Raw genomic sequence first — 24,714 nt, 5'->3', positions numbered from 1 at the left:
GTGCTTGCACGGACATCATTCCTTGTTTGTTTTGGGTTCGTGGGTTTCATACCCTCCCGCTCCTATTGTTGGTTTGATGAGTTCTTAATATACCTATTGTTTGCTTTCAAAAAAAACACAATTTTTTTTAAATAATTTTAAAAAAATAAGCGAAGAAAATCTAATTAGTTTGACAAATAATGAATAGTAAATATGATAAGGTAAAATAAGAGACATGAAAATGTTATACAAAAACCAGTCCATTTATTTATATATGTAATCCTTGTTGTCATCTCCCCAATGTTGTCCACCAAGAGAATACGTACAGTACAGGACACTCAAGAATATGCAGTACATACACTGTACAAGAAGTAGAAAGATCGAGCTCGTGCTAATTAAATTTTTAATCACCATCATCACCTTTAGAATCTTTGTCAAAACATTTTAGCATTCCGTAAGTGATGGCCATGGAAATCCAGCCTCCAACCAGAACTCTTCCGGCGGATTTCCTCACCGGCGATCCGCCAAAATACGCTCCAGCTCCACCGAATACGGCCAGCGCTACGGATGCCAAGCCTACGATCATAATGATCCTTATATTGTTGGGTGCTGCCACCATAGACGTGAGCAAAGGAGGGAGTGATCCGCACAGAAAAGCCATCCCAGATGCCCCCGCCGCCTTGTAAGGGTTCGGCAGAGCTTTCATGGATAGCTCAGTTGGTTTCTGAATGGCAGATTGCGGGTAAGCATTGCTAACTATCTCAACCTTAATTTTACCTTCTTCTTCTACAGTACTGCAGCTTCCGGCGAGGACTGACTTCTCGATATCTCTCTGCGTGGACACGGAAACAAACTCTCCGACGGCCATGCTGCAAGCGCCGGCGAGAGCGCCGGCGAGCCCCGCGAGGATCATGTCCCGCTGATCCTCTTTTGCCGCGCCAACTCCGATCATGAGCGACGCAGTGGACATCAACCCGTCGTTCGCTCCCAGGATGGCGGCGCGCAACCACTGACCCCGCTGCAACTGCTTTACCGGATTCTCGTCGGCATACTTATCAGCTAGCTGAGGAGATGATGATGATGATGATGATGGCGCCATGTTTAATGCAGAAATGGAGTGTGGCTTTTTGAGTGGAGGCACACATATGGTGTGTGTAGGCAATACGCCTCTAATACTATAAATTAAAGGGCATGAAAGAAATTCACTTAGGTGGCATCAAACGTTAAATTCTAAGAAAGTATAAAGAACCAACCAAAATCTATCTATGCTCTAGAAAGCGAATCCGCCATGTTTGATAACATAATTGGCTTATCAGTCAATTTTAGGTTGTTTGATCCCTATTAACTATTTAACTAATATATATATATATATATATATATATATATATATATATATATATATATATATATGAGTGTTTGATTAAGTAACTTTTTTGTAACAGCTTATTACTTCAAAAAACTAAATTTTAAAGTGTTGTTTAGAGTCGTCTTTTCGATCAACTTTTAGAGAATGTCATTTTGCATGTAATAGATTATCAGGAGTATCAACTAATAGCTAATTTACTAAACATCTTTATACAATCAGTTGATGTTTATCAACTAGTCAAATCTCCCTAACACAATCCACTAATAGCTATTTACAAAACACTCTCATATGTATTACCAACATATTGGAACAACTTTGTCACTTAGCTGTTGTGATGCAATATTTGCGACAAGTGCATGTAAATATAGGCCAGGTTTGCCTTGTTTGTGATGTTAATGGTTTTTTTGGTACTTCATTACTTTTGTACCCACTACCCAATGATTCATTCTGGATGGTGGAGATTCCTAGTTTGATGATGGCAACACCATTGATCCACAGAATATAATGAATCTTAATTAGAAGAACAAAAATCATTTGGTTTAATTTGCAAAACAAATAAATTTCAGAAATTGCATTTCAATGTGTGGTTAATTTAAGGAATAAAAGTGCAAATTAATATATATATATATATATATATATATATATATATATATATAGTACCGTACTCTATATTCTAAATTATTATTATAATTTGATTTATTTTTTTTTGGTTAGATTACATTTTTTTTTTCAATCAAGGTACACTAAACCTCAAACATCAAAACTAATATTATATTTGATTGTGCCGGGTAAGACCTCAAAAAAGGGTAGAGTGCAAATCCTAACCCTTTGGTTAAGTTGTAACACACATATATGTCATTTCATCCACATTGCATAGGTATTATTATTAATATTATTATTATTGAATAATTTTGTATTATATAACAAAAATAGCCGTTGACAAATTAGACATTATAAAAATATATGTTGTTCCTAAATATAATACTCAAGAATCTACATCTACAAACTTAAAAAGAGCCAATAAAGTTAGGTCCCGAAATTAAAAAATGTTGGTGTGATTGTTTGTTGAAATGAACAAGTTCATATTATTTTGATTTTAGTATTTTTTATATTATTTTTCCTACTTAACCATCTATTATATCATTTATTTTTTCTTAAATACTCATGCATTCTGGCGGTGTAAACTTTAATAACAGAATATTTCGTTAACTATTTATTATTCTTTAACTTACTAATTAATTTTTATAAGGAAGTTCTTAAGTTCGAACATCATCCCAATCAAAATTGACATAATTGGTAAACATATACTATGAATATGTTAGAGTATATTAAAAAAATACAATATAAAATTTAACATGCACTTTGATCAATCAATTAGAATCATGCATTGGGCATTGATGAAACGGTACACCTAATTTACGGTATATATTAATCATAGATGAGAAAAATTATGCCTATTATCATTGTCTTTTTGGGGAAGGAGGATTTGAGTCTATTTTTTAAGGTGCACTGTGCCAAGGTACTAAAATTGCAGTGAAGCGCCTCACGGGACTAGATTAAATCAAGAATTCATTTATGGCGGAAGTGGCAATAGGAGGAAGCATGAATCACACCAATTAATAAAGTTTTGTATTGCAAAGATTATGCTTGGGTGTACTATCCAGTGAGGGTGTTTCCCTCTAAAACTGCTATTGCACCAGTTAATTTTATGAAAATAATAATAATAATAATAATAAATTATGCCACAGGTCATAGTTATGCATTCTTGAAATATTTACTTTTATGAAAAATTTGATAATTTTACATTAATATACGCCAAGATACTAAATGATACTTTGATAAATTCTGAAACATTAATTTAAAATTACAAATTGAACATTAGACTATTCTCACAATACGCGTGTCGTAACTAGTACCTAATACAAGGCGTCCTCATCACGCGTATTTAGTACCTAATACAAGGCGTCCTCATCAGTAGAGCTATTCCCCTCTTAAGAATAAAAGAACATACCAAACAATGGAATAGGTATATTTCTAAAAATGCTATTTCATTCCCTATTTGCTCTATTATACAATTTTGTCCATTGCTCCATACGGCCATTTTGACAAACAAAAATTGCAGAACTGAAGATTCTTAAACTGCTATCTTCAAAAAAAAAAAAAAGATTCTTAAACTGCAGTGAGCAAAAGCGACATTGAAAGGTCGTAGGGGAACCTTTAAAAAAAATGTGTTTTTGTCCTATTTCAGAATATGGATAAGAAAATAAAATACACAGAAAACAGGAACCGATCGATCTGCATATCAATCATCAAACCAAGAATCCATCAAAAAATCAAATTGGACTAAAGAATTTGCTATTGAAATTTGGGCTAATAAAATAGAGTTTATATGGGCTGGTAAAAATAACGTAGTAACGAATCGGGCAAATTATGCCGTGGAACCGTGTTCACCTTGCAAGGTGGACACGATTTCAAAACTGTTCATAATTATGAATATATAATTCAAAAATTATGAACATGGAATTGTGAACACAATTATGAGCATATAATTCTGTAATTATGAATATAGAGATTCAATACTTTTGAATATGAAGTTAAAAAATTATGAATATATAACTTTATAATTATGAATATTAGGACTTTAGGTAAATTTTGATTTTTAGTAACCATATTTTTCAATTGATTTTTAGTAAAGTCCTAAACCAATTAAACCGGAAAAATAACAAAATAAAAATATTAAAAGACAAAATTGCCCTTACTAAAAATAGGAAAAGTCATGAGAAAGATTAAAAGTGTCCAAAAAATAATAGTATGAGATGTTAAATGGCAAAAACGATAGTCTGTGACTAAATTTAAAATTGCCACCGATGACAAGGGACCTTTGGTGGAATTAACTCTAACAAAAATTACTGAGCAAAGTTTATGAAAGATATAACTGTTTTTATTATAATTGACTTTTTCTACTTTTTCATTTTTATGCATGATACTTTATAACACTACATAGTAAGTTATACATACTATTTTTTGTTTTCTCTTATTTTGCTACAAGTACCCCAAAAAATTTGATACAATTCCATGATATACAAACACTTTAAAAAGATTTAAAAATAAACAACTACATGTAATCATATTTGGATTACAATATATTGGTCTTTTATCTATACCACCATAAAATTAGTCAAACTTCAAAGTGTCCAAAATGGCACATTTTTGGTGAATTTAGGCCTAGCAATGCATATTTAAATGGTTAAGTAGGTATCTAAGTAGTTATCAAAAAGGTATCTAAGTTATTCATTTATTAAATTCAAATCCCACCTTATATGTTATACGAATATAGACGTTATTTAAAAATTTCTTTCTTTTTATGTATTTATACTTAGGTTAAAAAATAATATATAAGATATAAAACTATGAATTATTTTGATACATTACTAATCAAGTGCAATCCCAATATGAAAGAAGTTATACCAACCAACTCCTACTCCCCTGCTTCTTGTGACAAGAGGGACAAAGAAGGCAGGCTAGGTAAAAGTAAGAATCGTATAATTATTATTGCCACATTTCTTTTAGTAAAAGATGATGATCGTTAAAGATGATGACTTGGACATCCATTAATTTTAATTTTGTCCCTTTATACACTGATACACACACACACATATATATATATATATACTAGTTTTTTACGCGCATTGCGCGATTGGGATAATGCCCAATACTTTTTTGTTAAATTAAGTACTTTAAAGTATATTAAGGCAGGATTATATTGAAATTGTTCATGCATAGATAATTGAAGGTTGAATTTGCGTATTTAAATAGATAATTCTTCTCCCAAAGGTTGAGTCCCCGACCCGACAGAGCATTGTGGGAAGTTGTAAATCACGGTGACTCAATGGTTCAGCAGACAGGGCCAAATGCTGATACGCACGAGGAATCTGCCCACTTTGGATATAATTCCCGCACTGCCGCCGCCGAGGTTCAAACCTTGGTCTCTTCTCCCAAATACTACCCACTAAACCATTGAGCTAAGCCCATGCGAGTTAAATAGGTAATTCTAAGTTTACAAATGCAAGATAATATAGTCAAGATTGATTATAATTGTCAATAAAATAATTGTATAGGTATAGTTGAAACCAAATACGGGACATAAGGGAGAACAAATAAAAATTATGGCATAAAATATTAAATATATACTAATATTGTTTGAGGAGATTCCGACATTAGGATTTGTGGTTAAATTCTATTAAGACTTTAATGTTAGAATTAGATTAATGGTGTAGTTATAATTCTATATTAGACTTTAATATTAGAATTAGACTAACGGTGAATTAACGGAAAAGTTAAATGGATAATCATATAATTAAGGATAAATTAGAAAATATTAAAAGAAAAAAATTAAAACCTGAACAATATGAACCATTCATTTGATTTAATAATTTGGCGGTCATTTTTTCTACCCAATGTTAATAATTAAATAAATTCGCTGGTCAAATCCGCTAGTATAATCCGCTAACTGCTGATTGTCAAACAAGGACATTGCGAGGTAGTTCTCACTTCAATTTGTTGTGTGATTTGAATACTCTCTTTGTCACAAAATCTCTCAAGTAGTTAATATGGTTGGCTTTATTAATTATATTTTTTTAATTTTTTCATGGTATTAATAAAATACTTGGTAAATAAATATATAGCATTATTTTGTATTATAACTTTGATATTTAATTAGAAAAATAGTGCACAAAAAAGATAATAGATAATGTAGTGAATATAATCAATTGATGAATTTGAATGTAAAAATTTTTACATTTGAGAAAAATTAAGACAATATAACTAATGAAAATATTTCTTTTAATTAATTTATTGATAATTAATAATTTTTTTTCACTAAATAAAGACATTGTAAGGACAATGTAGCGAATATAATCAATTAATAAATTTGAATATAAAGAATTTTTATATTGAATAAAAATAAAGACAATATAACTAATAAAATTATTTCTCTTATTTAATTTATTGATAATGAATAATTTTTTTTTTAATAAAGGCATTGTGGACACAATTCTAAATTAAAGAAATGCATATGAATTATTTTTTGTTGTAACTACTAAATTATTATTTATATAATTTAATAAGAGTAAAATAGAGTACTAATTATGCCAACTTTGATTGGGATGAGGTTCGAACTTATTTAATTTATTGATAATGAATAATTTTTTTTTAATAAAGGCATTGTGGACACATAATTCTAAATTAAAGAAATGCATATGAATTATTTTTTGTTGTAACTACTAAATTATTATTTATATAATTTAATAAGAGTAAAATAGAGTACTAATTATGCCAACTTTGATTGGGATGAGGTTCGAACCTAAGACTTTTTTTATTGAAATCAATGAGTAAGTTAACGGTGAACTAACGGCAATTCTTAAAATTTTAACGGAATTAGTAACGGAAATTTTAGTGTAAAATTTAAATCTGATCAATCTTTTAATCAATCTGAGCCATTCATTTGATTAAAATCTGTGACCGCCATTTTTTCTACCCATTATAGGTCTAACTTTCTTGGGCTCTTATTAGTATAGTAGATATATATAGAGATAATCGACTCTATATAGTGAGTGGGTAGAACATTATTTTTGTACATAAAGGCTATATGTTCAATTTTTGCCAACATCTATGAAATTTACTTAATACACACCGTACCATTAGATAGAGGCTGCAATTTTTTCTTGTCATCCAAAAAATGTCAATTTACTCATTTTGTCTGATTAATTTTTGGTTAGTTATTGGCTTATTGTTATCTTAATGGTTAAAAATGTAATCGATACACTCCGACCCGACAGAGCATGTGGGAGGATGTAAATCACGGTGACTCAATGGATCTTTCCAAGTATATCTTGATTTTCTCCTATGATGCTACCAACCCTTCATTTTTTTATTTTTTATTTTTGGAAAGGAAACCCTTCATTTAATTTCATCGTACTTACCCCATAATTCAAAGTTTTTTTTTTATTAAATAAAGTACAATTTTTGAGATATTATTAACAAAAAAATCATACTCCGTATTAAATAATGGTTCGTTAGGATTTTTTTTTTTTTTTTTTTTTTTTTTGGGAGTAAACCTAATCGTCCAAGTTTGGTTTGATGTAAGGTAGCTATACTATACTATACACATTTAAGACTGATATTTAGCTTTCCCATTATAAATGCATGAATGTGACATAGTATTTGTTTGTACGTAGGTTGATATTGAGTGGTTGACCCCTCCATCTCCATCATATCCCAGTTACAGTATTTTAATTTATTATCAGCCATGCTTTGGTTGATAGATTCTTCATTTTGCATATAGATTTCAAGATAATTAAGGCAGTTATGTGAATGAGGGATAAGTGATTAATTAGTGAGTAACTTGAAAGGAAACGCAAACTAATTTGGACGCCATAGTTATGTAAGTGTTTGGGTTATCATTGTGCATGAAAGATCTAAAAAAAAAAATTAACAAGTTTTAAATGAATTTCAGAGCAATGTAATACATGACAGGTGCAACAAAGATAATATACTGTTTTAAGATAGGGTTTCCTGAAATTTTTCAAAGCAACGTAATACATGACAGGTGCAACAAAGATAATGTATTGTTTTAAGATAGGGTCTCCTGAAATTGAAATTCCACAATAAATGACAACTTTACCATCATCATCATCATCATCATCATTATTATTATTATTATTATTATTATTATTATTATTATTATTATTATTATTAAGCAATGGTAGTGGTTGTGTGGTGGTGGTTATAATAATAACCTGGAAACTAGAAGAAAAAAAAGATGGAGAGTAAAAATAAATATAGGAAAATAAAAATTTGAAAAAAAATATCTTTTGACTAAATATTTAGGAAGACATTTTTTTCTAAATTGAATTTTTTTGTCATTAATAATCAGAATAATTATTTTCTTTGACTTTATTTTTCGTGAATAACCAAACATAGAAAAATTTAAAAAATAATTTTCTATTTCTAAACGGACCAATAAATAAGAATTATCAATATCGAGAATTAAAATTAAGCTATTCAATAAATCCTCGTTAACCTATACGTACTAAAGTTTTCTAACTACGTGTTCACATGGTTGTGAATTGTGATATGAATTCTCATTTGACTTTCGAATACAAGTTTTTTTCCTCATCAAAACAGGATTGTTGTAATCAGATCAAGCAAAAGATCCTCATATCAGTCATATGTTTCCATGTAAACATTATTTGTCCATGTTAGTTATCGGAGGAAAGCTAAGCTACCTGACAACTATATAATGATAATCATCAATATATTATATATCATCATGGTTTGATCCACGACGTTGGTGCTTTCATAATACTCATCACTATCATAACATAATATGTGTTAAGAAATTTTGGAGTTTAATTTGTTGCCTTATTGAATTGGTGGGGACCGGTGCTTATGAATGATGAATCTTCAATAATTCATTTTTTATTTTTGAGTGATGAGAGAAATTCACAGTTACTATTTAAGAGTATGTGAGTATGTCCTAAGTAAATTAAATCTCGTATTATAACCCTAACTAATAAAAGAACGGGAGATAAACTATATATAAATCTCGTATTATAATTCTCGTGTGTGTGTGTGTATATATATATATATATATATATATATATATATATATATATGTTATCTATTGCTGCTTGATGAGATAATAGTAATCTGAATTGAATGAATGATTACAGAGAGAGAGTCTAAACTATATTAAAGTCTACACATTATTCTCCTATCCTGTAGGCTAGAGACTTAGACTAAATCTCAACCACTAGAAATGTAAACATATAATATAAAATACTGGACAGACTAATTACATTACTAACACACCCCCTCAAGCACAAGGTTGGAGAGGAACAACATTGAGCTTGTCCCTAAGCAGCTGATAGCGTGGAGCAGGTAGTGGTTTGGTGAAGATATCCGCAAGCTGCTCTTTGGTGGAGACAAAGTTGACAATGAAGTCACCACTTGCAACCTTGTCACGAACGAAGTGGTAGTCGATTTCAACGTGTTTCATACGGGCGTGAAAAACCGGATTCGCAGCGAGATAAGTGGCTCCCAGATTATCACACCACAATGTTGCAGGCTGACCAGAGTGTAACCCAAGCTCACGAAGTAAAGAGACTACCCATGTCACCTCAGCTGAAACATCTGCAAGACCCTTATACTCAGCTTCTGTCGAGGATCGGGCGACGGTGCGCTGCTTGCGAGAAACCCAGGAAACTAAATTATCACCTAAGAACATTGCATAGCCACTGGTAGATTTTCGATCTATCGGACACCCAGCCCAATCCGAGTCGGAGTAGGTGTGCAGGTCAGAGGAAGCCGAAGATGTAAGGCGTAACCCATAGTCTTGCGTGCCTTTAATGTACCGTAAGACCCTTTTCAGCAAAGCCCAGTGTTCTGTGGTCGGGGTGTGCATAAACTGGCATAACCTGTTGACTGAGTAGGCAAGATCCAGACGGGTGATAGTCAGGTACTGAATTGAGATGATAGTAATCTGAATTGAATGAATGATTACAGAGAGAGAGTCTAAACTATATTAAAGTCTACACATTATTCTCCTATCCTGTAGGCTAGAGACTTGGACTAAATCTCAACCACTAGAAATATAAACATATAATATAAAATACTGGACAGACTAATTACATTACTAACATGCTTGCACGGACTTAGGTTAATGGTTGAGTATGTAGTATTTAGGAGAAGAGACCTATGTTCAAACCTCGACAGTGATAGTGTGGAAATTATACCCGCTGAATTACTGTGATTTACAACTTCCCAAATGCTCTGTCGAGCCAGAATTGGAAATTCAACTTTTTGGGAGAAGGTTATCTATTGTTGACGGGCTGAAATAACAAGACTATAAATTGTTCTTGATGGAGTAAAATTATGGTTAATGAATGTTGAATTATGGTCCCTTAGCTTCTTGTAAAAGGAAAGACAAAACTCTGATTGCTTTCTACTAACTATACAATCTTACCTACGCCCCCACGTTTTGTTTCCTGCGAGAGACATGCATGTGTGGGAAAACAATTTTATTCAATCATATCATATGTACGAGATTATATATATAAATATATATATTAGTTGGTTGGAATAGTTGTAAGAAATATATATGCATATGAATTATTCGTAGCACTCCAACAAAAAAGCACCGACAATAACAAGCTAATTGACTAAGCACACAACAACACCCCATTAAGGCTTGCTCTCATGATCTCTTATATGAAAGAAGTTACTATATGACATCCAAGCACAAGATGTTTAGTGATTTTGTAAGAATATAAATGTTATTCTATAAAGAATTAAATAGATAAAGAATAGAATACAAATTATATTACATTGTTAATTTAGTTCCGAATACATCAATTTTAAGAATTGTATTACAGTGTTTGATTGGTTTAAGTAATAGAAACAATGTAAGTATTCAAATGACATACAATTTCTTTACAGGAAATGTTTTGTGTGTGTAAATATAATGTATTATATAAATGTATATATTTATTTAATTACATTTTTATCTATAAATAAATAAATAAATAAATAAATTATATATATATATATATATATATATATATATATATAAAATCACATACTATACATAGCTTTTTATATGATTTGGTTAATATATATATATATATATATATATATATATATAAAATCACATACTATACATAGCTTTTTATATGATTTGGTTAATATTGGGATTTAAATTGTATAATTTTTGGAATTTTAGTTTAATTTTAAGAATTATATAGGGTTGACAATAATGGGGAATAGAGTCATAGACTCATAGTTTCATAGTCTATGCCCTTGTCTAGTTGTCTATTGTCGTCCCTAGTGAATATTTTTAAAATATTACTGTATTCATTTTTTTAAAACTAAACTTGACTCGGTCATTTATACTAGTAATTTATTTTTGAGTAAATACTCAAAATGGTCCCTCGACTATAGCTAAATTCACAAATTGGTCTTCGACTTTCAATTTCAACCAATTAAGTCCTTAACTTTGTAATTTTAACACAATTTGGTCCTCTGTCTATTTGACCGTTTGTTGACTGTGATTTTTGAAGATATATATGTAATTTCATGGTCCATCGTTGGGTTTTTAAGGTCCCGGTTGCATTTTCAGACCGTACTGTTACATTTGAATCCACTGCTGAAAGCAATCTACCAAATCCGATCGCCTTTCTTCATCCTCCCTTTGGATTTAATGTAGTTGAGTTCGTACCAGAGCGAAGAAGACGACGTGTTTCCGAACCGGTGCAACGTCATCCTGGAGGCCTCCACGTGCTCTGACGAGAGCTGAAGGTTCTTCTGGAGATCGTCGATCACGGTCAAAAAATGGTCAAATAGATGGAGGACTAAATCGTGTCAAAATTGCAAAGTTAAGGACTTAATTGGTTGAAATTGAAAGTTGAGAACCAATTTGTGAATTTAGCTATAGTCGAGGGACGATTTTAAGTATTTACTCTTTATTTTTATACTCCATAATATTTACTTAAAAAATCTCTTGCATTACAATATTGTATACTTTACAAAGTTGTAGATTGTGTTTTGTAAGTTGTGATGAAGGATGATATAAACGAAGAAGGGCATCAATGTAACTATACAAGTTTTTGAATTCTGGTATAACCGCCTCTGTCTCCATTGGCTATAAAAGCTTCGTTCTTCTTCTCTGTATCATATTTTACCATCCTCAATATATCATACAAGTTCATGCACTCCACTCTATCATGGTATCATGTACTCTTTGTATGTATAGTACCTTTGGCAAAGTATAACACACATTTAAAAAACACTATATATATTTATTTATTTATTTATTTGAACAAGTGCTCCTTGTAACCTTAGTTATAAAAATGTTATAAGTTTGTATCAGGTACTTCGTTGAATAAGTACAAAAAATTAAATTTGACAATTATAAAAAAATAAGTGAAAAAAATGTTTGATTAATGAATGGTACATAATCATAGTATAAAATGAAATACATAGCATTCTTAATGAGATTTATCTCTCCTCTGTAATTTACAGATTATTACACACAGAAACAAAATTTATCATATATATATATATATATATATATATATATATATATATATATATATATATATATATATATATATATATATATATATATATATATATATATCATTAAATAGTGATTACAATTTCTTTTTATTACCCAATAAAAAATGAAACATAGTATAATTTATTGTCCATATTGATGGGACATTTGAGAGTGGTAATTAAAGGTTAGAATTTCCTATGCATATAATGTAGGGTTAAAGTACGTGAGAGCAAGTAATTGTCAATAAAATAATATAGTATAATAATATATACTCCGTAATAGTCAATAAAATTGTGACATTTATAGAGATGTTTATGATGGGTGGGGAATGGGTATATGGTAATAATCAAATAATTCCACCATACCTTATCTTCATAGATCCGTACCTTTATTATTTTTATTTATATTTTTGTTTTATAATGTTTGTTTACCCCCACACTCTCAAAAGAAATTATGAAAAAATGACAAAATAAAATAATAAGAACTTTCACTGTATTGTTTTGGTCATTATTGTTATTATTAGGGAAAAGGGTCAAATAGGCCCTCGAACTTTAGCTTAAAAGTCAATTAGGCCCCTAAACTTTTTAAAGGTGCAATTGCACCCATCAACAATTCATTTAAGTGCAATGAAGCCCAAAAACAAATTAATGACCTGCTATCACAAGTCATTAGGGTTCAGGCCACATTCCGGCGAATTTTTCGGCAAAAAAAAAAAAAAAAAAAAAAAAGTGACCAGCGAAATTTTCGACAAAAGAAGTGACCGTCGAAATTTTTGGCAAATCTGAGTCGGTTGCTGGTCACATTTTTTTGTCAAAAAATTCGCCGGAAGGTGGCCTGAACCCTAATGACCTGTGCTAGCAGGTCATTAACTTGTTTTTGGACTTCATTGCACCTAAATGAATTGTTGATGGGTGTAATTACACCTTTAAAAAGTTTAGGGGTCTAATTGACTTTTAAGCTAAAGTTCGATGGTCTATTTGACTCTTTTCCCTTATTATTATTATTATTTTATCTTATTTGTGAATAGGTTAAAAACCTTGAAGATATACTCCAGTGAACTAAAAATAAGTTAAGTGTAGTGTGTGCATATATTATACCTACAGGCTACAGGCTACATCATAAAAATATTATTACCTACTAAGGGATACCAGAAAATCATGAGTAGTTTGAACTACACATTTGCTTGCCTCCATCAGCCATAATATTCCATGAATGTACCTTTTTACCTAATTACTACATTTAATCATGACATAATAGCCCTAGTGTCTTTTTAATCACTTGGGGCTGGTTTGTTCACATTTGGACTTTCTTGCCCACCTTTGATGATAACGTGTTTTAACCCTTCTTCCCAAAAGTTTGAATCCCCAACCCCAATATAAATTATGGTAATTCACGCCCGACTTGACAGAGCATGAATCATAGTTGCTAGACCTTTGCTTAGTGCGCACAAGGAGCCCTCATGCTCCCTTCACTTCCTTTGAGAGGTTACTCCCACTACTCTGCTCCCTTCACTTCCTTTGAGAGGTTACTCCCACTACTCTCACACTGTGGCTGATGAGACTCGATCCTTGGTCATTCTTCCCAAACTTCACTCCTATGACCATGTTTTAACCATTAAATTATGATTAAAACATTGCCATCATCAATATCGAGAATGACCATGTTTGGTAACATAGTTAGCTTATCAGTCAATTTTGGTTTATTTGATTACTATTATTAGTTGCTTGACTTGGTTAAACAATTAATATAAGTGTTTGATTAATGAGTTTTTTGTAACAGCTTATTGTTCTAAAACGCTAAAATTTAAAAAGGTGCTCAAAGCAGTTTTAAAAAGTCATTTTGCATGTAATCAACTATAACTAACAACTACTATACTTTATCAAACATCTTTCTATAATCAGATAGTGCTATCAACTAGTTAAACACACTAACCCAATCAGCTAACAGTTATTTACCAAACATCCTCAATATCAACTACAAGAACATGTCTCATTTCATTCAAAAAATACTCCAAAATGTGAAGCCTTTCTTGAAGACACCCGCATTTGATGCTATCTAGTCTGCATAGCAATTTGTTTCTCTATGGTCATAAAGAATGTTACATCTTCAATTCCTACTTATGACCAGTTTAATGACATTGATTATGTGCAGGAAAAGATCCTTCTTGTGTTCTTCGATATGATTTTCTTCATAGTCACCAACGAATCACTTTCCAATTCAATATTCTTGTAACATCTATTTCAACACAATAACATACTATGATCAAACATCAGTTGTTATAATGCATTATTTTATGTTTTGTTTTGCAGTGCAATACATAATGCATCTTTAAAATGACTTGAAAGGAATATTTTTTCTTTCTTTTTAAAAGTGTTGGTGCCATGAAATGTAGTGGAGGACCTCAGTATTGATTCAAGTTAAAAGCAAATCTACTGCATGCACCACTACTCTTTTTTAAAATCAGTGTTATCCAATGAACTTTTGGTACATGATAAGAGGTAGACCTCCTCAACTTTAAACATTAAAAGTTTTAATTTTTATTGTGAATATTTTTTATGAAAAATTCTACCATCTTTTGTATTCTATAAAGTTATGTTTTACACTACTTTATAAATTGTAATTCTTCCTCCTATATACATATGATAAAATAAAGCAAAAAATATAACTTTGTAAAGTACACGGCTTTATTATAACCTATATGTGATTGTAAAATTTCTTTTTTTTTTTTTTTTATTATAAAAGGTACTCCGTATTAATTAATTTTATGTATTTAGGTACATGAATTGTGTTACTTAGTACTTGTAATTTTTTTGGGTGTACATGAGTTTTCACCATTGAACACATTGACTAATCTCCTTGCTGAACTGTAGGCACCTCTTTTGGGTGAAACAATTGGCCTGGAGATTTAAGGCTAGTTAGTACTTGTAACTGAGCGTTATCAATTTATTAATATTTACCTCTATGTGGCCCTTTGCGCCATAAGGAGGATCAATTGTTATATCATGCACCAGGGCGCACAATGCATTGTGCGCCCTATAAATCTCCTGTTTCGTATGTACATAATTGTATAGTAGAATACACATAAACTCCTAACGTTATCCACATAATCTTAACATAATACATAATACACATAAACTTTTAACATAATACACATAAACTCTTAACGTAATACACAAATTCTCAGGGCGCACAATGCATTGTGCACCCTGGTGCACGATATAGTTTGCGCAGGAGGATTTCACCTAAAATGTTATACTTGTATTTTCAGATAACAACAGTAGGTTTTCACATAAATCAAAGAATTAAGATGTTATACTTGTAATTTTATACTCATTAGTACGTACTTATAAAATCAATACACAATCTCGAATAGAGACCGATTAGATCAATCAATTACAACTCACCACATCACACAATATTTTTTACATTATATTCACAAAACTATAATATTACTCTAAATACAATATGAAAAATTCTATAATATCAATTGATCGTACCTAATAGAATTATGTAATGTTTTTCACTTTTATAATTACCTCTCTTTATTAACGGATTAAAATATGAAAACTTATTATTGGCATGAATTATTACCAATAATACGAAGATGGGTATACATATTATTCTTTATGGAATCACACTCTTCTGTTAAGTATAATAATTTTTTGTTTTCATCCTCTTTCGGTGATAAAAATGCAATCGTGCAGAACCGCCGTTCTTGATGAATCATCTATCTCTCAAAAGATCAAATCTTTAGTGGTCTATGCTACAAAGATTGTCCATTTTACATGTTTATACCCCTTTCCCCCGCCCCACTTGTAACAGTGGAGTGAGAGGGAAAGCAGCACAGTGTATCTCTGAAACCAAACATCTTTTATTTCGGCTCATTCTATAAAGACCTCATCGTTTTCTGTAAAACCTACTTTCATTGATTAGCCTTTAGCTTCAGGCAACCAAATAGGAGAATGGGTTCATTGAGAATTCCCAGAAAGAATGTCATTTTCCTGTGTGTCTGTGTTCTTCTTTCAGAGATTGCCCTCTGCCTTTCTTCCAAGGTATACTGCCCTTGCATATCATTCAAGAACACACTGTATAATTGTGTATTTAAGAGTCTTTGATGATATTTAAGGTTGTTTTTGTTGTTTTTGTGAATTGTAGGTGTATGTGGTGTATATGGGAAGAAAAGGGAGGGATGATGACCCAGATGATCTTATGAAGCAGCATCACTATATGCTGACTACTGTTCATAGAGGAAGGTCATTTCTTGTTCTTTCTGCTTCTCTGATCATCTTTTTTTCCTAAAAGTTTGTGTTTTTGGTTCATCTCTGTGTTGTATTGATTTGGCTATAACTTGACTTGGTGAATGGACTTGTTGATGGTGTAGTCTTGAAGAAGCCAAGGCTTCTCATGTGTATAGTTATAAGAATGGTTTTAAAGGCTTTGCTGCCAAGTTGACAGAAGAACAAGCCTTTGAAATCTCCAGTAAGTCCCCTTTGGTTAAGCACCTAATTCAATTGAGAAAGAAGCAACTAAGCAAGCTTCTATGGTTTTAAATAGTAAAGTTTTGGTGATATATTTGTGCTTTATGTTGGATAAATGCAAACAGAAATGCCTGGTGTGGTATCGGTGTTTCCTAATCGAAAGAGGACCCTGCATACGACTCGTTCGTGGGATTTCATGGGGTTAAGTAGTCATGACAGAATGGAAATTCCCGGCTTTTCTACCAAGAACCAAGTTAATGTCATAATCGGGTTTATTGATACAGGTGACCTCTCTGTTCATTTCCTCGAACTTCTTTTGGTTAGAATAATAACATGTACTCAAAGAAAAGAAGAAGAGTGTTCATCGCTTACTTAATCATGGCTATCTTTATCATCGATTATTATTGATCTTCGTTTACTTGGCTTGAAAGAAGAAGAAGAAGAGTGTTGATTAGTTGCTGTAATTTAGACTAGGGTTGTGTATACTTAAAATAATCTTGATTCTTGACTACACTTGTTGTGGTAGCGGGTTTGAAACAAGGGGAAGATATTTCCTTTGGCTCACCGTCAGTCTGTCTCTATCGCCAATAATTATTGATCTCAATCATTTTAAAGACAATGGGACGGCTGAATTAGATTTTTAGTAGTTCGTACTATTTCAACCTATAGTTTTGATGACATTTTATGTTTGCACTGTTTCATTGTCCACATGACACCGACTAAATTAAGGCCTGAAATATTTGTTTAACAGTCAAATGTTTTTATTGTACTATTGGACCATAAATGAAATGTTGCCTGCCTGAGATTTTTGGTTCATCTGTACTATAGTATTGCTATTTCAACCCTTTCTCCAAGCTAAATTTGATATTGGTATTGAGTTAAGACAATCTACGAAACAGGGATTTGGCCCGAGTCTCCGAGTTTTAGTGATGCTGACATGCCTCCGGTGCCTGCTGGATGGAAGGGACAATGCCAACCAGGGGAGGCGTTCAATGCATCGACATGTAACAGGTTTTTGGTTTTTGCCTTCCGTTTCTTGGGGATTATTGATTAGTTAAATGAATGCAAAGTTTGAGAAATTATTGGCTTTTGTAGGAAAATAATTGGCGCTAGATATTACTTGAGTGGCTATGAAGCCGAAGAAAGTTCTGGGAAGACCATAACCTTTAGGTCAGCTCGGGACAGTAATGGCCATGGCAGCCACACAGCTTCAACGGCAGCTGGTCGCTATGTAGCGAACATAACTTATAGAGGATTGGCATCTGGAGGAGCTAGAGGCGGTGTGCCTATGGCCAGGATAGCGGTGTACAAGACTTGTTGGATATCGGGTTGCTATGATGCAGATATGTTGGCGGCATTTGATGATGCAATTAGAGACGGGGTTAAAGTCCTGTCTCTATCTTTGGGTCCAGATGCTCCTCAGGGAGATTATTTCGACGATGCTATCTCTGTGGGGTCGTTTCACGCTGTAAGCCATGGAATAACCGTGGTTTCCTCGGTTGGAAACCAAGGAAGTGTGGGATCAGCGACTAATGTTGCTCCTTGGTTGGTTACAGTTGCCGCTAGTTCAACTGACAGGGAATTCACGTCGGATATCATCCTTGGAAACGGAACCCACTTCACGGTAACCAACAGTCTTTATATTCGTGTGAATTTTAAAGATTAACCACGATGTTCTTAACTTCTTATAGATTTCTTGGTTGTTATTGGAAGGGCGAAAGTCTTAGCACTCATCAAATGAATACGTCTGCAAGAATCATTTCGGCTGCCCAGGCTTTTAGTGGATTCTTCACTCCTTATCAATCCAGGTGAAGCGAAAGGTACTTGGGTGTTTGTGAAATTTAGATATGTATCGATTGAACAATAATCTAAAGGTACTTGGCATTTTTCTGTACTAGTTACTGCTTGGAGAGTTCTTTGAATAGAACCAAGGCCAAAGGGAAGGTTCTCGTGTGCAGACATGCTGGAAGCTCAACAGAGTCGAAGCTTGCAAAAGGGTCGGTGGTTAAAAAGGCTGGCGGGATTGGGATGGTTCTTATAGATGACGCAAATTATGACGTTGCCATTCCCTTTTCGATCCCTGCAGCAACCGTTGGGAGACGGGTTGGCAATAAGATCCTTTCTTACATTAGGAGAACACGGTTAGTTTGGCAAACCGCTTTTTCATTCATCATTTCTGGAAATGTTAGTTCTTACAGTAATAAAAACTATGAAATTGACTTCCAATTCATAAGTTCTTCTATTCTCATACCTAACAGCCAGCCTATGTCGAGGATTCTCTCTGCTAAGACCGTTATAGGAACTCGAGCTGCTCCTTATATGGCTGCCTTTTCTTCAAAAGGCCCTAATTCTGTAACTCCAGAAATTTTGAAGGTAATAATGAACATGCTCGAGCTTTTGAAACGATCTTTATAGTAGTCATGGATAGCGGTACAGTTCAACGTTCGTGACTTGTTTTGCAGCCCGATGTTGCAGCTCCTGGGTTGAATATCCTGGCAGCTTGGTCTCCTGCAATTTCGAATATGAATTTTAACATACTTTCTGGAACTTCAATGGCTTGTCCCCATGTAACCGGGATAGCAGCCTTGGTAAAAGCTGTGCATCCATCGTGGTCTCCTTCTGCTATCAAGTCTGCAATCATGACAACAGGTTTTTGTTTTTATTTTTCGTTCAATACAATCAGTGATTAAATGAAATTACAATCAATTTTTCAACTAATTGATTGTCAATGCAGCCACTGTTATGAACAAGCATCACAAACCAATCACAGCAGATCCCGATGGAAGAAGAGCTAATGCGTTTGACTTTGGTTCTGGCTTTGTTAGTCCGAGAAGAGTTCTTGATCCCGGTTTGGTCTACGAGGCACACCCGGTGGATTACAGAGCCTTCCTCTGCTCGATCGGATATGACGAGAAAACACTGCATTTGGTCACGGGAGACAACAGCACTTGTGATCAAACACTATCATCGCCATCTGCACTCAACTACCCATCAATTACAGTACCGAATCTCAGAAACCATTTTTCTGTAACTAGAACCGTGACCAATGTGGGGAGGCCAAGAAGTGTATACAAGGTAATAGTGTTCCCTCCAAGGGGAATCAACGTGACCGTGGTGCCTAGAAGACTAGCCTTCACTCACTTCGGTCAGAAGCATAAGTTCACTCTGAATATCACGGTGGCTACTCCATCACAAGGCTATGTTTTCGGGTCTTACTCGTGGAGGAACAGGAGATATAGGGTCACATCCCCTCTGGTTGTCAGAGTTGCAGGCTCCAAGAAGGGTCCTATGGGTTATGAAGGCCATGGAGCAACTAAAGGATAATTGCAAAGAAGAGATCATATAGAAAACAAAGTGGATCACAAATGGGCAACACAATAGTGGATCATACTCAGCCTCAACCATGGGTTACATTAAACCAACTTAGAAGTATTAGAATACTTGTAATTATCAGATTTTTTGGTGGTATTTTGTTCTGGTTTTGGAAATTTTGGCTCATGGTGTTTAATTTAAAGTAAACCTTGACAAATTTAATAGCCATCCAGAATTCCATCCACTCTTACCCAATTATTTTCACTCAAAACACAACAAAATCTATATGCATAGCAAATGTAGTACCCCAACTAGCCATAATCAACCTTTAATCTTTATAACCTCATTTTCTGTTGGAAATTGCCTGTGTTCTATATAGCAGCATATACATTCATACACAGTTTCCTTTCTACCCTACTAATACTTGAAATTTACATAATAAACCGAGAAATTGTGAGGAAGAAAAGGACAAGCGCCAGAGGGGAAAAAAAAATTAAAGGAATATAAATTAAAGATTGGCAGAAAACAAACATGGAGAAATTATAAATTAAAAAAATCGAATTCTCCAAGAAATAAGACGTTACCGTGAGCGTAACAGCGTTTTTAGAGAAATCGTAACTGTTAGAATTTCTGTGCAGCGAAGAGCCGAAGAAGAACGATTTCTTGGGCGTGCACCTGCAGACAGCAGAAAGCAGAAAGCAGCTTGATAATTGAAATAAGATCTGGGCTTTGTCAGTTTTACAGGCCCAATTTAATAGTTACTAGCCCAAATAAATCAGTTGGCCCGTTAATATAAGGCAAATTATGCTATGGACTAATGGACCCGTGTCCACTATGTGCATGGTGGACACGCTGTACATTCATAATTTCTATATTGTAGATTCATAATTTCTAAATTTTACATCCATAATTTTTATACTGTAGATTTATAAAATCTATACTGTAGATTCATAATTTCTATACTGCACATTCATAATTTCTGTACTGTATGAATATACATTATAAATTTTATGAATCTACAGTATAGAAATTATAAATCTACAATACAGAAATTATGAATGTGCAGTATAAAAATTATAAATCTACAGTACAGAAATTATGAACGTGCAGTATAGAAATTATGAAACTACATTATAAATTTTATTACAGTATAGAAATTATGAATCTACAGTATAAAAATTATGAATGTAAAATATAGAAATTATGAATGTACAACATATCCACCATGCACATGATACACATGGGTCCAAGGCATAATGCTCCTTAATATAAACTAGGAATAAGGGTCAAATAGGCCATTGAACTGCACCCAATAATGCAATTAGGCCACTGAACCAAAAAAAACAACAATTAGGCCACTAAACTAAGCAATTTCATTCAACTATTCTAATTTACAGGTTTTGTAGGTTACTATAAGGTCACCCAAACAATTTAAAATATTTTTTTAAAAAAATATTATTTAAAAATAATAAATTGAAAAAAAAAAAAAAAAAAAAAAAAAAAAAAACTCGTCTCTGCCGGAGACGAAGAAACTTTCTTCGTCCATGGCCGGAGACAAGAAACTCGTCTTCGGCGGAGACGGTTAATGTTTTTTTTTTTTTTTTTTTTTAAATTTTAATTTATTATTTTTTAAATAATAATTTTTTAAAAAATATTTTAAATTGTTTGGGTGACCTGTTAGTAACCTACAAAACTTGTAAATTAGAATAATTGAATGAAATTGCTTAGTTTAGTGGCCTAATTGTTGTTTTTTTTAGTTCAGTGGCCTAATTGCATTATTGTGTGCAGTTCGATGGCCTATTTGACCCTTATTCCTATAAACTATTTAAGGAAATATTCTTTTCATCTTTTGGTTGGAGATTCGAACCCAAAGATTTGGTTTGATAATTTAATAACTTGGTTGGTGCATGCTTCAACCAATAGGGCACAGCTGTGTGAATTATGGTCTAAAAAAGACGTCATTTTGTGTAATTTTTTTCACGCGATCTATTGTAATATATATATATTTATAACTCATAAAATACATTATTCTAATACATACAGAGTAATATACATTATCTTATCTCAGAAGTTTCATTATTTTAACTCATAATATATATTATTCTAACGAGTTAATTCCATTTTTGATCCTTATTTATAGATGGTAGTCCACTTTTAGTCCTTTTTTATCATAATATCCTCATTTGGTCCTAGTATTATTATGACATGACCATTTTTTGGTCATCCGTCAAGAAAATCATTGAAATGTCATTAAATACAATGCCATTTTGATCTTTTTTATACAAAGTAGGTTGACCAGCTATATTTTTTTATGTTTATTTTTAAAAAAAAAATCAAAATTGAAGACTGAAATGCTCTTATATTTGACAAAATATAAACTATTTTATTGATGGAAGACCAAAAATGGTCATGCAACAATAATACTAGGATCAAAAGTGGATGATTTGAAAAAAAAAAAAGAAAAAAAGAAAAAAAAAAGACTAAAAGTGAATTTTCACCTATAAATCTAGAACTAAAAAATGGAATTAACGCTTATTCTAACACATAATGTGCATTATTCTAATTCATAAAGTACATTATCTTACAAATAAGTTTCATTATTCTAATACATAATGTACACTATTCTAACACATAAAATACATTATTCTAACTCATAATGTAAATTTGTGGACCACGGTCCAAAACGACGTCATTAGAATAATGTACATTATGTGTTAGAATAATGAAACTCCTTGGATAAGATAATGCACATTATGTGTTAGAATAATGTACATTATGAGTTATAAAAATGTATGTTATAGTGCGTTGTGTGAAAAAAATAATTACGCGAAACGACGTCGTTTTTGGACTGTGATCCACACATTAACACAGTTGTGTGGACCACGATCCATGCAATAACTATTGTGCTTCAACCAATTGTTATACCATGGACTTCATATTGCGTTTTAAACTCTGATTCAAGAGTTATATGATTCGTAGTTAACACATTTTGTACCTGCAGTTAACAAATAACATAATAACTACATACACATCAATTGTTAACTACAGGTACATAATATGTTAACTGCAGACACATAAGATGTTGGTTAACATGTTATGTCTACACTCAGAAATTAACATATTATGTACTTGTAGCTTAGTTTATGTGTCTGTAGTTATCAAATCATGTTGTGCATCTGTAATTTTCATGTGATGCATGTATCTTCAATTTGTTAACAAGTAAAAATAATTAACAGCAAAATCGATGTTATAATCTAAAGGTTATTTTTGAACCAGTGTTATCCACAATGCAAGGTAAACATTGCTCACTGTTATAATTAGTCGAAACTGATAAGTGATAACCCAACAACTGAATAGGACTAGGCCAAATTAGATGCTTTCAAAAAAAAAAAAAAAAAAAAAAAAAAAAAAAGGCCAAATTAGATCAAACTAGCTTGATTGAGACATCCCTAGTTGGCTACTTGCAGCCATGGGGGTCCATGGTTGTTGGCCCGGTTGACTAAGGTTACTAACTAGATTCGTCGTTAGATTTACAGGTTCACTGAATATGTTCTTTGCCCCGCGCACTGCACTTCACAAACAAGAAACATGTACATTCAGGGAATTAAAGCAAAATTATATACATACATTGGGGATTATTTATAATATAAGATTGGTCCAATTACATCATAAAATTAAAACTAGTTTATTAATAGACCACAACAACTAGGTTATGCAGAGTTGACTCAAATTTTGTATATTAATCTTGATTTTTATCTGTAGTCGATATAAGACGCATCACAATCTGACTTATTATCTACAAAATACTTTAGCCAAAGACACTTGTCTAACCATCAAGAGCTTAACGTGATAGTATAGAAATCAATGAATCAATACAAAGTAGTGGAACAAGAACATATCAAATGTCGAATTTTATAAAAACAATCTTTTACAATTACACTACCAAATCGTAAACTAATTCTACATTTGTATTCTTGATTGTCTTTGTGCAATATTAATATATGTAAAACTATTAAAAGAAAACAAAACAAAAAAAAAAAAACAAAAAAAACAAAAAAACAAAAAAAAAAAAAACAAAATACCCTACTCGGCTAAAAGTTTATTTTGTCTAGTTTATTATGTTAAACTGATTAATTAGTATAATCAAACAAATGCTAATCTTTAACCCCCTAGACTGCAAAATCTAATATGTGTTGCAAATAATGGTTGGAAAAATCAATAATAATCCTTAAAAAAAAAAAAAAGATTATTATTAGAAAAATTCTGGGACGGACGAATGGATAATTCAAGTGGGTGGTTAGCACGAATTGAGGAGTTTAACAATTGCAACATGACAAGGACAATTTGACCGAATCAATTTTAGGATTTGATTTGCACCCCTCCCCCTACGCATAAAAGAGAACACCTATGCTATACAATTCAATAAGTTTTAGAAAGACTCTTGTATAAATAGTGGTGCAAAC

At 32.3% G+C, this 24,714-nt stretch overlaps 2 protein-coding genes across 2 annotated transcripts; one reads left to right on the top strand and one right to left on the bottom strand.

Annotated features, from left to right (window-relative positions):
• Window positions 1–280: 280 nt before the first annotated feature.
• On the bottom strand, window positions 281–1,201 carry LOC109167516 (vacuolar iron transporter homolog 2-like). Its single transcript, XM_019316538.1, has one exon. It carries the CDS (start codon window positions 1,076–1,078, stop codon window positions 383–385), a length of 696 nt encoding a protein of 231 aa, XP_019172083.1. The 5' UTR covers window positions 1,079–1,201; the 3' UTR covers window positions 281–382.
• Window positions 1,202–16,192: 14,991 nt separating this feature from the next.
• Window positions 16,193–20,469, top strand: LOC109167552 (subtilisin-like protease SBT3.9). The gene is made up of 11 exons (XM_019316579.1): window positions 16,193–16,513; window positions 16,617–16,714; window positions 16,843–16,940; window positions 17,065–17,223; window positions 17,839–17,950; window positions 18,035–18,563; window positions 18,653–18,747; window positions 18,838–19,080; window positions 19,198–19,312; window positions 19,402–19,588; window positions 19,674–20,469. Exons 1-11 carry the CDS (start codon window positions 16,424–16,426, stop codon window positions 20,261–20,263), a joined length of 2,316 nt encoding a protein of 771 aa, XP_019172124.1. The 5' UTR covers window positions 16,193–16,423; the 3' UTR covers window positions 20,264–20,469.
• The last annotated feature ends 4,245 nt before the right edge of the window (window positions 20,470–24,714 follow it).

Source organism: Ipomoea nil, unplaced genomic scaffold, assembly GCF_001879475.1.
Source record: "Ipomoea nil cultivar Tokyo-kokei standard unplaced genomic scaffold, Asagao_1.1 scaffold3169, whole genome shotgun sequence".
NCBI classification, from domain to species: Eukaryota; Viridiplantae; Streptophyta; class Magnoliopsida; order Solanales; family Convolvulaceae; genus Ipomoea; species Ipomoea nil.
This window is presented reverse-complemented; position numbering and strand designations above follow the sequence as displayed.

Bases quoted from the DNA above. Each gene is read 5' to 3' on its own strand.
- LOC109167516 (XM_019316538.1), bottom strand. From the start codon at position 1,078: ATGGCGCCATCATCATCATCATCATCATCTCCTCAGCTAGCTGATAAG.
- LOC109167552 (XM_019316579.1), top strand. From the start codon at position 16,424: ATGGGTTCATTGAGAATTCCCAGAAAGAATGTCATTTTCCTGTGTGTC. The intron at 16,715-16,842 runs GTCATTTCTTGT...TTGATGGTGTAG, and splicing joins ACTACTGTTCATAGAGGAAG to TCTTGAAGAAGCCAAGGCTT. The intron at 19,313-19,401 runs GTAATAATGAAC...CTTGTTTTGCAG, and splicing joins TAACTCCAGAAATTTTGAAG to CCCGATGTTGCAGCTCCTGG.